Source organism: Cyprinus carpio, chromosome A17 (assembly GCF_018340385.1).
Source record: "Cyprinus carpio isolate SPL01 chromosome A17, ASM1834038v1, whole genome shotgun sequence".
NCBI classification, from domain to species: Eukaryota; Metazoa; Chordata; class Actinopteri; order Cypriniformes; family Cyprinidae; genus Cyprinus; species Cyprinus carpio.
Window position 1 is genome coordinate 17,277,262 of NC_056588.1, and position 15,173 is coordinate 17,292,434.

At 37.1% G+C, this 15,173-nt stretch overlaps 2 protein-coding genes across 15 annotated transcripts in view; both read right to left on the reverse strand.

Moving 5' to 3' along the window:
• LOC109073495 (DNA (cytosine-5)-methyltransferase 3A-like) overlaps positions 1 to 10,229 on the reverse strand; it is a 54,679-nt gene extending 44,450 nt beyond the window's left edge. For 9 of the 10 annotated variants that reach the window (XM_042774279.1, XM_042774278.1, XM_042774277.1 and 6 more), the window contains exons 1-3: positions 10,071 to 10,229; positions 8,512 to 8,603; positions 4,622 to 4,726 (exon numbers count right to left, since the gene is read on the reverse strand). In XM_042774279.1, coding sequence (XP_042630213.1) covers positions 4,622 to 4,726; positions 8,512 to 8,589 — 183 coding nt within the window. In that variant the 5' untranslated portion in view covers positions 8,590 to 8,603; positions 10,071 to 10,229. Of the gene's footprint in view, positions 1 to 4,621; positions 4,727 to 8,511; positions 8,673 to 10,070 lie in introns of those variants that run through there. The other variant, XM_042774271.1, reaches the window with a different exon arrangement.
• A 1,893-nt stretch (positions 10,230 to 12,122) lies between these two features.
• Positions 12,123 to 15,173, reverse strand: part of LOC109075773 (dystrobrevin beta-like) — a 38,978-nt gene continuing 35,927 nt past the window's right edge. For all 5 annotated transcript variants that reach the window (XM_042774284.1, XM_042774282.1, XM_042774281.1 and 2 more), the window contains one exon: positions 12,123 to 15,098. In XM_042774284.1, coding sequence (XP_042630218.1) covers positions 15,049 to 15,098 — 50 coding nt within the window. In that variant the 3' untranslated portion in view covers positions 12,123 to 15,048. The remainder of the gene's footprint in view (positions 15,099 to 15,173) is intronic.

Sequence of the window (15,173 nt, forward strand, 5' to 3'; positions counted from 1 at the left end):
ACTATTTAATTTTTTGTGGCAGGGCCAGTGAAAATGTTGGCAGGGCAAGTAATAATTTGAACCATTGGCCTGACCGGTAGAAAAAATCCTTAGCGTTGAGCCCTGAACAGCCACAACAACCAGAAATATACATCACAGTTTGGTTTCTGGTTTATTTCATTCAAATCAGTCACAAATGAAAACATCTGTTTTGTGAATCTTTTTGACTGATTCATTAAAAAGAATTATACTACGGGGCCGTTGAATGCTTGAATCTGATTGGCTGACGTTCTGAGGTGTGCACTTATTTTCTGGGAAACGCACGGCAAACATAGTTCCAGGCAGTTCTCTTGACTGCATTACAGTTCCATATCACTTCGCATAGTAAAACTTTAATAATGGAAATTACAGGACTAATAAAAACAACATGACAGACGATTTTTCCGAAAGTAAATACACATGACATTTCTCACTACTAGTGAGGTAATAACAGCGCTGTTTAGAGACGCTGCTCCAGAACACTGTTGAGGGACACACAGAGGTAGTCTAATTCACACAAGCTCTCTCTCTCTCTCCTTCTCTCTTTCTTTCTCTTTCTCTGTGTGTCTCTGTCTCTCTCGCTCTCTTTCTAATAACTTCATTAATAACTACATTAGAATGCTATCAATGGCTCAAGCCTCCGTTACCAGCTTTAAAATTACGTTTTGGAACCAGCAAAAGAGGCGTTGGATGAGATGCGGAAGAAAATAATAGCGATTTAAGTACAAAAACCGGACAAATCCCTTTAAATATATCATCTGATCAATGTCTTGAGGTGTGGTAACCATAGTATAAGCGGAATAATTGACTCCGGGCCGTTGAATTATTAGAAAAATAATGCACACCTGATAATGCCACATCACCACCTCGGGTGTCAATTATTCCTTACCCGATTCATAAGAGTAATTTTTTCCACAAATTAGACATTATGGTTTTGTTCTCTCTACTGAGATAATGTCTATCAAGCCATACACAGATGCACACAATGTTTTGTTGCATGTTTTCACATTTTTGTTGCAGATTTTTCATTCTGGGGCCTTGATAAGCATTAAAAGGACAGTTCATTCAAAAAATAAAAATTTGTCATCATCTACACAAACCTGTATAACCTTTCATTCTGTGGAACATAAAATAAGACATTTGTAGAATGTTGCTAACTAAACAGTTTTAGTGCCCATTGATTTCCATTGTATGGATGCAAAAAAAAAAACCTGCCTTTTTTCAAAATGTCTTTTTTTATGTTCCACAAAGGATAGAAAGTCATACAGGTTTGGAACACCATGAGGGCAAGTAAATGATGACAGAATTTTCATTTTTAGGTGAACAATGCCCATGCAACCACCCACCTCACCCAAGCATCGCAATGGCACGTTTTACATGAAAAATGCATGTTATCTTCAAAAAAATATAAAAGTCTAGCCCTTAGGACCAATTGACAACAGAAATGCCCGGAAAACCATGAAACAATGGCGTTGGCTGCAATCCATTGATCAAAACAATGTGTTATGCTTTGATATTAGCATCTTCCTTATGACCTAGAAACAAATCCCCCCATCTGCTGCACAAAAGTTTGGAAATAAGAATGGAGTGGGGTTGTTTGAAAGTCCAACTTCCGTGTCTAAAAATAGCACTGCGGAAAACAATGCTATTACTGTTCAAGATGAAATATAAAGCCAAATTTCAAAGTTCCAGTCATCACTCTTGATACGTCACTTAGAGCCTTGTCTTCCCCAGGCGGCTTCACAAATCCAAACTGTTTCAGCGAGGCAGGCAAACATAGAGTGCTAACAAAGTCCTCCACATCAGCAGTCAGCACCTCTATGAGAGATGACTCTAACATTATTCTAAGCCTGTCTTCACATGGTTTACATTTCACAGAGTAAGACATCGCTCTCCTTGCAGGACCACAATTACCTGTTGAAGGAATGGGATAGGAGGATAATACAATCAGAAAGTCCTCAGGGGAAGGCAGGAAAGGATGTGGGGCAACCGAACATCCACATGCCCTGACATGCCCTCTCTGGATTAATTATGCAAGAGCAGGGATTATTTTCAAAAAACAGGAATACTGGCTCCAGAGAAAGGGGGACATTTACCAGGGACTGGACGTGGAAAAGAACTGACTATCTCCCTATACTCACTCCTTAAAGGAGTCATATGATGCTGCTAAAAAGAACATTATTTTGTGTATTTGGTGTAATGAAATGTGTTTATGCGGTTTAAGGTAAAAAAAACACATTATTTTCCACATACTGTACATTATTGTTTCTCCTCTATGCCCCGCCTTCTGAAACGCGTTGATTTTTACAAAGCTCATCGCTTTGAATAGCGAGGTGTGCTGTGATTGGCCAGCTATCCAGTGCGTTGTGATTGGCCGAATACCTCAAGCATGCGACGGAAATGTTATGCCTCTTAACATATTGTGATGCCCTGTCCAGCAGTCGCGATGAGACATAAACATAGAAACCATTATAAACGTGATATAAACATGATTTCTAGTCGTGTCTTCTTTTGGAAGGCCAAACAAAGTAGCTTCACTTTCTCAACGAGAATAAAAGGTAAGCTTTCTTTCTTTGCGTGAACATCTGGGCGGCGTTATGCAAATCTTCCCACATACTGACGTAGAGATGTGGTGGTGTGTTAGAATGAGCCATTTCAGGGGGGCGTGGAAGAGTGTTAACTTTTATAAAGAATATCTCTTTGGATTTGAGACTTTAGTCTTTGCAACTTTACAGATCTTCTTTATTCACCAAGAGCTTGTAACACTCCAAAGAGAAAGTAAAATTTGAAATCGCATGACCCCTTTAAATTTCACAGGGCCCAGGGCAAAGGTTCTATGACTTTTCTCTAGGGCTCAGTGAATAAGCTAATCTATAGAGGACCTTAGTGGGGTCCCATGACCGAGGACAACATACCCCTACCTAACAATCGCCCTGTGCTGTTTATCAGGAAGGTGCATAAAAAACAATAATGTGATCTCAAAGAAAAAGACAAAGTGACTGCAATGTTGTATTTCATACCACACTGTACAATTTATTGTAGCTAAGACATCAAGCCACAATTGAGCACAGACAAAGCCGGTCGCACACTTTCCGAAAAGCACCAGCACTCAAGTTTGAGATGCCAGTCCAAAACTAGCAATCTAATCACCATACAGGTTAAAGTTCACTTCAGATTTGATGTGTTTAGTGTTTTGTGCCAGACTGTACAATAAATTGTAGCCAAGACGTCCAGCCACAATTCAGCATTGACAAAGCTGGTCGTACATCGTACAAAAAGCACCAGATGTGGCATTCTGAACTTGTGTTCTCAAGTTCCACAAGACAGAGAAGGCAGAATGTGCGATGTGAAAGTGAAAGAAATTCATCCAAGTGCACACACACCGAGAAGTGAACACACCCGGAGCAGTGGGCAGCTATATATCCAGCGCCCAGGGAGCAACTGGGGGTTCAGTGCCTTGCTCAAGGGCACTTCAGCCGTGGACATTGAGGGTGGAAGAGAGCGCTGTTCATTCACTCCCTCCCACCTACAACTCCTGCCGGCACCGAGATTTGAACCTGTGACCTTCGGGTTACAAGTCCAACTCTCTAACCATTAGGCCACTATCACCCCTACAATCGCGTACCACGATTGTGAAAACGATTGTGATTTGCAACACATATTTTCCATGGTCGTAGCTACTAATTTATTTGCAAGGCTGCTTTTATTTTTCCTGGACATGCCTCCCTGGAAGTAAAGTCATCAGGCGGAGATGCAAATCACAACTGATCAAGGCACCGTTGTTGAGCAGAGGCATGCGGAGGGATTGTTAAAACATGCATGGTTTACTTTTATTTTCATTTGCAAATCTTTATTTTGTTTTGCAATACTTCAATTCTTTTGCAAGTATATATGGCATTAAATTGACTCCATAATTATATTTCTCTAAATGAAACATAGACTTGGCCCCAAAAAGAGAAACGTATTATTGAAAAATGCACAATGCACAATCATCCAGTCTAGGGTGAAGTCAGCATGTATATTAACAATCATTTTGGAGATTTGTCTCAGATGGTAAAATCATGGCCAAAATCGCTGCCTACTCCAAACTCGTCAACACGAAGCTAGGGGTGGTCGCCAAGGCATTGCTATAGGGTTGCTAAGCTGTTCGGGGTGCGTTTCTCAAAAGCATCATCAGCTGACCAGTGTCGCAAGTTTCATTGAACTCTATTGATAATGACAAAACTTGGGACTATATTTTCCTTTGGGAAACGCACCCCTGTAGGGTTTTTAGTTTCTTTGCATTGGGGTTGCTAGGATTTTGCTAGGCTCAAGTCAAGACATCACCTTCAAAATTTGGCTCAGGTCTCTCCTTCAAGTCTATAGGATTCTTTGTGTGTTTGGTCATCCACCAGGTGCAAGTCACAAGTTTGATCAATTACAAAAAAATGTCCCCTGTGCCCCTGTGTCATTACCAGCAACCTCATGTTTGCCTGTTTACCCGTTCCCTACCACTGCCAAGACTAGCGCCTGGTGGATAAATGAAAATAAACCGAATCCCAAGGGAAGGTGGGTGTTTTGTGGTTTGGTTGAGTGTTGAGAGCTCAGTCTGTAGGATACTCACGGGGAGGTTCTTGCGTTTGCGGCCAGGCCGTCCAACCTTGCGGACAGGAGTGCAGAGCGAAGGCATCTCATCAATAATCACGGTGTCCATTCTAGAGCTCTCATTCTAAACAGACACAAATGCACATGAATTAACTATTATTGCTTAACCAGAGCCCTTACTGGCTCATATTCAAGCTCTCAGGCACTTGGCCATGTTGAGTTCAATGGATAATATAAAAAAAAGTATTATTTATTTTTGTAATATTGTAATTTTCATGAGTCACATTATTTGTTTCATTCCAAACCTTTTTCCAAATACACTTAAGAAAACTGCAGCTATTTAATTTTAATTCTACTGAATTACTTAAGTTCATTTATTTGATCAAAAATACAGTAAAGACAATAATTATTGTGAAATATTATGACAATTTAAAATGTTTTCTCTGTAAATTTTTTCCGGTTATGGTAAAGCTGAAATTACAGCCGCCATTACTTCAGTCTTTAGTGTCACATGATCCTTCAGAAATTGCTCAAGAATCATTTATTATTATTATCCATTAAAAAAAAAAAAAAAGTTGTGCTGCTTAATATTTTGTGGAAACCATGAAACATTTTTTCAGGATTCTAGAAAGTTCAGAAGAACAGCTTTTGAACAATACTGTATTTGTGCCTTCTCATTTCTCTATTTTTACATTTAGATTATCATCATCCAGTGCTCACTTAAATTTAATCTTTAAAAACATTAATAATTCAATAGCACTGGTAAATGTGATGTAAATCTCAAAATTAATATCCATTTTTCATCCTGAAAATTATAACGTTGTAATGCCGAAGAAGTTTCAAAATGTTATTATCTTTACTGTATTTTTGATCAAATAAATCCAGCCTTGGCGAGCGTAAAGGCTTTCAAAAACTACTTACCATCCCCAAAAACTGTAAATATCCAAAAACGGATACAGATAATTAAAAAATACACATTTTAAAAGATTTATTATCGGTTTGATAACTGATGTGTTACTACTATTGTATATTGTGTGTCCCTATAGTTTAGAATTTTTTTTTAATGCATGTAGACAAAATAGTAGAGTTTAATATTGGCCATTTTATAATTTTATCAGCCATAACATGAAAATAATTATCTGCTTATCAGCAGTGGACATAATTTTAATATCGGTTCATCCTCAATTTTTACAGCAACTTAACCACACCAAAATATTGCAGTAGACACCAAGACCTAAATGTTTTAAATGAAAAGATTTTTAATATCTTTCACGTCAAGGTTACTTAGATAATGAGAAAAGCCAGTGTTTGAATGGCATCGTCCTTTTAGCCGAGATAAAGTGCCGGGTGATACAGCCGTGGAGAGATCCTGAACTCTCTGGGCTCTTTCCTGACACAGTTACAAAGACATTCAGTGGTTCATTCTCTCCCCTCATTCACTTTCTCTTTGTTTAACACAACCGTGTCTTCCCTCCTCAACAATAGCCACTCTTTCGTCCAGCCAAGCACCCTAGGGTGGACGGGAGAGAAAAGATGATCCTAATGTAGCCGCTGCAGCTTCAGGGCTGGGCTGAATGAAACCACCGGCTCTAAATCAGAATGCTAATGAGGATGCTGTCCCTGTCTGCCATGACTACTGAGAAGTCCAGCATGGCTGAAAGATGGCGGGACACCACTGGAATTTCTTCTTATTAATGCATAACGAAGCTGATATGAAGCTAAATAAGCAGACTACAAACAGCACCTCAAGATACTAAGATAATCATTAGACAAAGATACCTAAAAAATGCACAATTACACTAAAATGTAAATGCAATGTCATTATTTTCTTCATGTAAATATATAAAAATATATTTCTATTTAAAATGTGATGCATATTTATAATTTTTTTATTATTATTATTATTATTTATCTATTTATTTAAAATCTGAATTCTGGCGAGTTGGCAAACACTCTATTCCTGTGAAGGTCTTTCCACGTATTTTATGACTAATAAACCCTGCTAGCCTCACACAATGTTCTCATTACCATACAAATAAACAAACAAAGTGTTTAAACAAACAAAAACAAAGGGTGTGCACAGAAATCGACATTGCCTTGTGTGAACTCAGTAACACTGTCTACATCTTTGCTCTATTTCTGTCGGCAGCCGGTTATTTAAGGCAAGAACTGTTGCCAAGCAACAGGACTGCGAGCGTAGCGCGGGTCCATGGGTGCAGGGGCAGGGAAGAATGAATTCCCCTGTAAATCAGGCAAACGGCAGCCTCTCCAACACAAGCCAACACCCACGTCACTAAACACTCGTACGAAACAGAGCAGGCACCATCTCTGATAACAATTTACTCATGTTTACTAATTATGTTGACCACAGCCTCTACGCTGACACCTGATAGAAATGAATCATGAAAAATTATAATGATACACTGAATGAAATACTGTACTGATGGATTTGAGGAGAGACTTAAAGGGACAGTTCACCCCAAAAAAAATGTTATTCTGTGAAACATAAAAAAAGATGCTTTCAGAAATCTGTTTTTAATTTTGTTCATACAATGGAAGTCACCAAAACTGTTTGGTTCTTCATTAGGGTGAGTAAATGATGACAGAATTTTCATTTTTGGGTGAACTATCCCTTTAATTTTGACACGAAACATGTCAGACATCTGGAAAATGGAAAGGGATAAAAAGAAGTTATGCAAGAAAATGAATGAATATGCATTCTTCTGGAAAACAAACACTTTAACAAGTAATATATCTTTTATAGATACACGTAAGACTATTTGAGACCAAGCTGGAGCAGCTGCAAACCGACTCCATCGGCAGACAAAATTTATGAACAAATGAATGCATAATGAGTAAAAAGTACTGTTAAACAGTTGCTCCTACTGGCTGAATATTGTAATTACTAGGACATTCTAGTCTGAGCTGTTCACATCCTCAGAATTATGGCAACAATAGTATTTCCAAAATCTATCTGTTTAATCTGAGTAATCAACAGAAAAAAAAAAAATACATCACGTAACGGTTGTTACTCAAATTTATAAACGTGTATAGTTTATTTCGCACAACATTAGATAATTATTAAACTTTGTGCTAGCTACATTAAACTGTATTGTACAGCTTTCGTTTCTTTTCAGAATGTTCTTAGTATTCTTGCATTATTACGAAATCAACAATATGCAATGATAGGATTATAATTAAATCGAATATATTATATGATATTATTAAACAGACATTTCGAGTGTTTCTACATGACGTTGCAGCTGTGAGATGCTACAAGTTGGAAGATCTAAGAAAATTCAGAATTTACAAGTTGTAATTATGAGTTCTACGAGGGCGTGAAGGACTTTTTGCAAGTCATAATCTCATAATTACGGTATTTCCGTCATGGCGTGAATGCACCGGTAATACTTTACTTAAAGCGTTTATGTATAATGCATTATTAAGGGTTATTAAAGGGTATAATGCATTATAGTTATTCATAACGTGCATTGTAATACATTATATCTTATCGTAAATAATTATAACTGAATCTGGAATGCATAGTGTAGCAATGAATTGATAAGTGTTATAATGTATTATTCATGAGATTGTACAATGTGTATTACAAGGCATAATTAATGCATACTTTTATAATGCGTTATGCATGAAGGCTTTAAGTCAAGTGTTACCAGCGTACCTTTATGCTAGTTAATATTAAAAATGCCAGAATCATTAATATTAGTTTAAGAATTCCGTGCTGCATGAAGATTTATAACATGTCTCCACCACATTGCAAATTATTGCAACAACATTTTTACAAAATTCTAGTTTTGGCATATGAAACTAAAACTTTTCGAAACACAAGACACTTCAGTGACAGATGTGGTAAGTAGCCTAAAAATGTCCAGGGACTCATTAACCTCTTACCATTTGATTTCCGTTCGTGTCACAGTTGATGTCGGAGCTCTTGAATGTGGCGGCGGAGGTAACTGTGCTGGACGGCATCGCCAAATGAGTGACTGTTGAATACAATGCACAAGTCGAAAAAGATCAAAACAAAAATAAAAGAATAAAAATAGGTGTATGTTTGATGAAACTCCTTATTTGGGATAGATTGTGGAAAGGAACACAATAATCAGAAGAAACGGCACTCGAATACAGCATTCAGCATAAAAAGACACATTCAGAAGATCAGAATAATACACTCATTTCACAATAAAAAGTTGCCCTCATATAAGTAACATGAGGTGCTTTCAAACTTATATTGCCAAACAGACTTCTTAATGTCTGATAAGTGAGTAAAACGTGATGTGTATGCAAATAATTGGGAATAAGACGTCGCATTCAGATTGTGCATGACAAATCAACCTAAATTACACTTAATGTTTCAGTCTAATACACCAGAAAATAATATATTGTTGAGTTGACTCGAAATGAAAACCCTTCTCTGGGGTGAAATATGAACTCTTTACTTTATGGTATTTCCTATTTTCTTCCTCAGAGCCGTTTTAAAGGGATCTGTACATTTTATTCTTCACTCCCATGTATGTGTGCCTCACTGTGCTTTCTCTACAAGTAGGACACCAAAGTCCCATGAAATTAGATTTGGAGGTCAATAAATTAGGCGAGTCTATCGTTAAAGGAATAGTTCACCAAAAAATGAATACACTGTGTTCTGAATTCTTTACTTACTGTAATGTCATTCCAAACTCATACGACTTCCTTTCTTACAGTGAAAAAAAAGAAGAGGTTTAGCAGAATGTCAATGCTGCTCTTTTCCAGACAATGAAAGTAAATAGTGACCAGGAGGCTGTGAAGCTCCAGAAATGACAAGAAGCATCATAAAAGTCATCTGAATGACTAGTGCGCTATATCCGAAGTCATATGATAACTTTATTTTTTTATTTTTTTATTGTTTACTCTGAAATCTCAATAACGTATACATATTCATTCAAATATGACATCTATTACGTCAAACGTCTTATAGTGTCACTGGCTTGTGAATGACATGACGGTGAATAAATGACAGTATTTTAATTTTGGGGTGAACTATCCCTAACTCTTTTTCCAGAAAAAAATAAAATAAAATCACAGTAGTAACCATACAGTAGTTTCTGAACATAACCATAAGGTGAGCTGCCTAAATAGACAGCACTTTGGAGCATCTTAAGCGTGTCTTTTGGCATTTCGGGGGCATCATAAGCGCGTGCGGAACATAATGATTTTCAAAAATGCTGTCTTGGTAGGCAGCTCTTTAGGTTTTGAAACAGCCATTGCTGCGAAGAGCTAACGTAGAAATGAACGGTCGTCAAGTTCAAGCGCATATCGCGGTGTATTAAGTCGCACATCTGTAAGAGCAGGAAAAACCACTGGCCACATCGAGCCGCCCCCCTCCGTATCGCCCCGAAAAACGGCCAGCCCCACGGCGGAGACTTATTTCGATGGCGGCTTAAGGTTCTAGACAAGTGGATCGCAGTGTTAATTACCCGCTTCGCCAAGTTCCAGGCCTGACCCCCTTTTTTTTTGTTTTCGCTGACTCCCGGATCCTCCTTCTGCTTCGCTCTCCCCGTCCTCCACCACCTCCCCAGCCGGCCAGCTCTCCTCCGGATGCTTCGCTCACACTGACTGCAGCAGAGCTCCAAGTGCAGCTCCGCGCGGGTCCTAAAGAGAGTCGGTTACGGGTTCCAGCTGATTTCACGCAGCCGCCATATTGACATCGAAAGCGAGGCTTCGGTGAGAAGAAACCCGGAAGCATTGCGTTGAATTGCAGCGAAGTGTGTAATTTCATCATTTAATCTCTTTCCAGGTGAGTCAAAATCAGGTCAGGAATGAATTGTAAAAATAAGAGATGATAGTCCTAATTTTCAGGCAAGCAAATTAACATTAGCTAGTCAGCTCACGATATCTTCGCAAGTTACACAAACTATTCTGATTAGTTGCAGCTATCAAATTCACTTTAATTATGTGATTCACATTACCTGAATGAATAATGTGTTGTTTTGAAACATTACAAATACTCTTACACCGGACGTGACGGATGCGCCGTGCTGCGCGCCAACATCTGAAGTCTGTCTCTACTGGACGCGACAATGCAAACGTTGAAAATCATTTGAAATTTGTGTCAATATGTCCTAAATTGAATGCAGCAGCAGTTTTCTGTCAGGGATTTGTCGCGCCGCATCCAGTGTAGACAGCATCACTGATTATAACGCCGCTCGCGTCCAGTGTAGAAACGGTGTTACATTATCTAAACAAAGATATTGTAATATACTGTATATTCATTGCTTGATGTCATTTCTTAGTGTTACATAATTCTTATATAATTTACAGTGTTTACATACTGTGCTCTAGTCTCAGACTCAAAATAAAAAAAACACTAATATTGGCTCTTCATCTTCAATTGGCTTCGAATTGAATAGATATAAAAGGAATTAGGAATGAAATCTCTAATGTTTTTTTTAATATGATACTTTTCTGCAGTCTTGTGTCTTGAAAAAGGTCTGACAGTGGCTGTGCATGACCATGATTAGATGAAATCACACAGACACGCTACATTTTTGTCAAGTTTCTTATCATTTTCACTCTGTGGTTCACTCTGTTTTAACTTTTAACTACATTAAACTAAAACAAGGGCATGAATTAATAAATTGGGGAAACAAATTAGTACAACGTGGGCATGATTTACTTAAGATGATAGTTAATTAATGAATTGTGGGGCTCCGTACATTACCTTAAATAATAAATAATGGAAAAAAATGGTTTAGATTGATTTGAACTAAAGAAACACAATTTATAGAAATAGCAGTTGTACTTGCATAACTGGAAATAGCTGCCTGGGGGCATTACAAAGTGCACAGACTTGCCTTAAAAGTGATTTATAAGGTCTTTTATTGAACCGAAATTTCAGGATGTTAGGTTAATGTGCAAACTCAACTGTACTATAACTAGCACTCTAAACAGCATACAGCTTAAAGGGATAGTTCACCTAAATCTGAAAATTCTGTCATCAGTTGTTCCAAAACTGCATGAATTTCTTTCTTTTGTTGAACACAAAACTAACTGTATTTTTCCATACTATGGAAGTCGATGGCTACCGTCAACTGTTTGGTTAAAACATTCTTCAAAATATCTTCTTTTCTGTTCAACATAAGAAAGAAACTCATTCAGGTTTGGAACGACTTGAGAGTGAGTTAATGATGACAGAATTTTCATTTTTGTGTGAACTGTCCCTTTAAACTAAACTTTTTTTGCACATGAGTGATTCTGCCTAACTTTTACTTCTGTGTTGCACTAAAGTAAGACATATGGACTTGGAATGACATGAGATTAAGGAGTTAGGAAAGGTACCATTTCATGGTTGTCTGTGGCATAATGGTAAATAACTCATACACTGATTTTTGTAACTCAATCAGGGCCACTAAATTTTATGAGTGGCCCCGTCATCACAGGACCCCCTTGACGACAGATCTGTACTCAATCCTAATGGAGCTGTGATATTACTCTCATATATTACTCTGTGAACACACACACAAACACTCTGTGTCCTTTGAAGTTTTTTCATATATTTTACCCTTTAATAGTATACAAAAAGACATAGGGGTGACGTAAACACAAATATGAACGTAAACCTTTGCAATCAATGATTGTATACAGCAGCAAAGCCATCAAATGAAATAATTAAACAGTGTTCGTAGCTTCAGCTGACAGTTTGGGTTTTTAAACACAATAAAATAATGAGTTGCCAAAGAAATGAAAACCTGATTGCGGATTTTGTTCTTGAAATATTGTTTCGTCTAACTTTGATGAAAAAGGAGGTCCTCTGTTGGAGCCACATCTGTAACATATAAATTTGGGATGATACTTGAATTTGATTACAAGCGGGGTTCCTTCCACTTAAACTGTATTGTGTTTCAACCATTTAAGGCACCCCGTTATTAGTTACCCTCTCTGTGGACTGCTTCAGTAAATTCATAATCAATAAATTGTGGTTTTAACACACACAAATACACAGAACAAATACCTAAAGGACACACTACAGGTTGGCAAACAGTTTGGCACAACTTTTAAAGGCAGAACAATATTTTTTTCCCCAAAGATCACAGGTAAATAATGACTGCATTCCGACTAAGTCACATACTAAAACTTCTATTTAAGGGCTGACTTGCACATGTGCAGAATATTTTATTTTATACAGCACTTTATACAGTACATCTAGGCACACACCTACATCAGAAGATTGCATTCATATTTGTAGCAAATGTTGGAACATAATCAAACCTTCAAACTTGTCATCTGAGAGTATTTTGTACGCTGTCGTTCAAGCTGTACTTTGCAAATTTAACCAATGACAATAAATTCCCAACTGCACTGTATATTCCTTTCCTTGAAACACAAAACAAGCATTATGATCATGTAAAATCTGATTTGAAAAGGCAAATATATATGATTGCACTCACTATAACAGAAGCAACACTTTTTCCAGTGTAAAACATCACTGTTCATATTGTAGCCATTCAGAAGACTTCCTTATGCACAATTACAAGCATATTAGAAAAGTAATAGTGAATGAATCATTTCATCTATTGAATCTCATAAATGTAAAAGGATTTGAATATTCTACACCAAAACTCACTTCAAACTGTTGCTCAATGGATTTAATTTAACATTCAAATGTTAGCAGTCATAAACAAAACTTTTTTTTTTAAATAATGGTTATTATTTCTTACTTGAAACCAAACTAACAAAGAACAAATCACGAGTATAACAAAATTACATACTTAGAATAATTAGATAAATGTAATTATTGAACCTGAATTCCTTCTGATTCAAGTACAGTAAGTCAAACTGTCTTCCTCATGACAATAAAGCTTTGGACTCTAAGCATGTCCTCTTCTTAACACCGCCTGATGCGCAAAACTATGGAAGCCTTTGTTTTTGTAAATCTGAATCATAATTATGACCTAAAAATCATAATTACAAAAAAGCTGAAATTATGACACACTAAGTCATAATTCTGGTAAGAAGTCAAACTTATGAGATAGAAAGTTGAAATTTGGATTTTGTCATAATTATGATTCCACATACGTTTGACTTTTTATCTCATACTTTTGACTTTTTATCTTATATTTATGTTTACGCTTTTATGGCATAATTGAATGGCAAGAATTTTTATCTCAGTGTTGACTTGTCATAATTACGACTGTTATCTCATAATTTCAACATTTTGTTATGACTATGACTGTTATCTCATAATTTTGACTATGGCAGTTTCGACTTTTATCTCATAGTTATGACTTAATATGACATAATATCACATTTCATGCCATAATTATTGGTTTACCTATGCATTTTGTCTTATGTGGCAGAGACAGGCTTCCATACAACGATCCTGTTTTCCACACTCAGCTGTTCCATAAAGTTTTTATGACCTGTGCTAATCTTTGACATTTGACCTTCGTGGTGTCAAACTAAATTCCACCCATTTGTTCACAAGCATTGCTACCGTGTTCCTCTCTCAACAGTCCCTGAGCACTGGTTTCATTTATTTCATACGAGTTTACACAATAACAAACTCAATAAAGCTTTTGAAATAACTTTTACAGAGACGTGTGCACTCAAAAGATGGCTGGCTAAGCTGGTTTATGGATATACGGAACATATATCCGTATTCCATTAAAGTCCCTTTATGCTCTCCAAAAATACAGAGATATATATATATGCGATACTCTAAACTAAGAGGCAATACCGAAGTGCTAAAACAACGGCCACAACGACGGGCTAAACTTAACACAGTAGCAGAAATCCCAGACAAACAGCGAGCTCTACGAGACGTCCCTGATATATGGTGGTTCTGATGCGTGTGATGCAGAAGCAGCAGTTTGATGATCAGAAGACTACAAGGAGCAGGCATCACTCGAATCGATCGGAATAAATGTCACATGCAGAGCAAATATGAACCCTCTCCATCTATCCAGTAGAGCCACTCCATGCATTAAAACACAAAAAAATCATCACTAGTTATACAAAAAAGCTTCCTGTGTGGGGAACATCTGGAAAAATAGCTACAGCATAGATCCATTTGAGTGACGTCATGAAGATGCACAGTGCGTTCGTTTTAAAGAGTAGTAATCACAAAGTCATAAAGGTTTTTTAAGAAAGCACAAACAAGCCATTCTCATGGGTAATGTGATAACAATGGGTTTATACAGATAGACATAGAGCTATATATATATATATATAATATATATATATATATATATATTTATATATATATATATATATATATATATATATATATATATATTTATATATATATTTATATACTTCCTAATAAATACAATTTGCTCTGTGCAAGGTTTGATGAAGAATTGGTTTCACATAGTGAAACCCAGCTGGGGAAGAGCATGCATTTGTCTATGTGCGAATGCCAGAGAGCTTTTGATGTCGCTGGTTCTTTCCTGGGGCTTAGAATGAAGGGGTGGAGTGCCTTTTCCCAGAATGCTTCAGCGATGACACTGGACAAAACACAAATTTAAGGTTAGGGGGTCATGGCAGCTCCACAGTATTTTGCACATTTAACTTAGGCATTA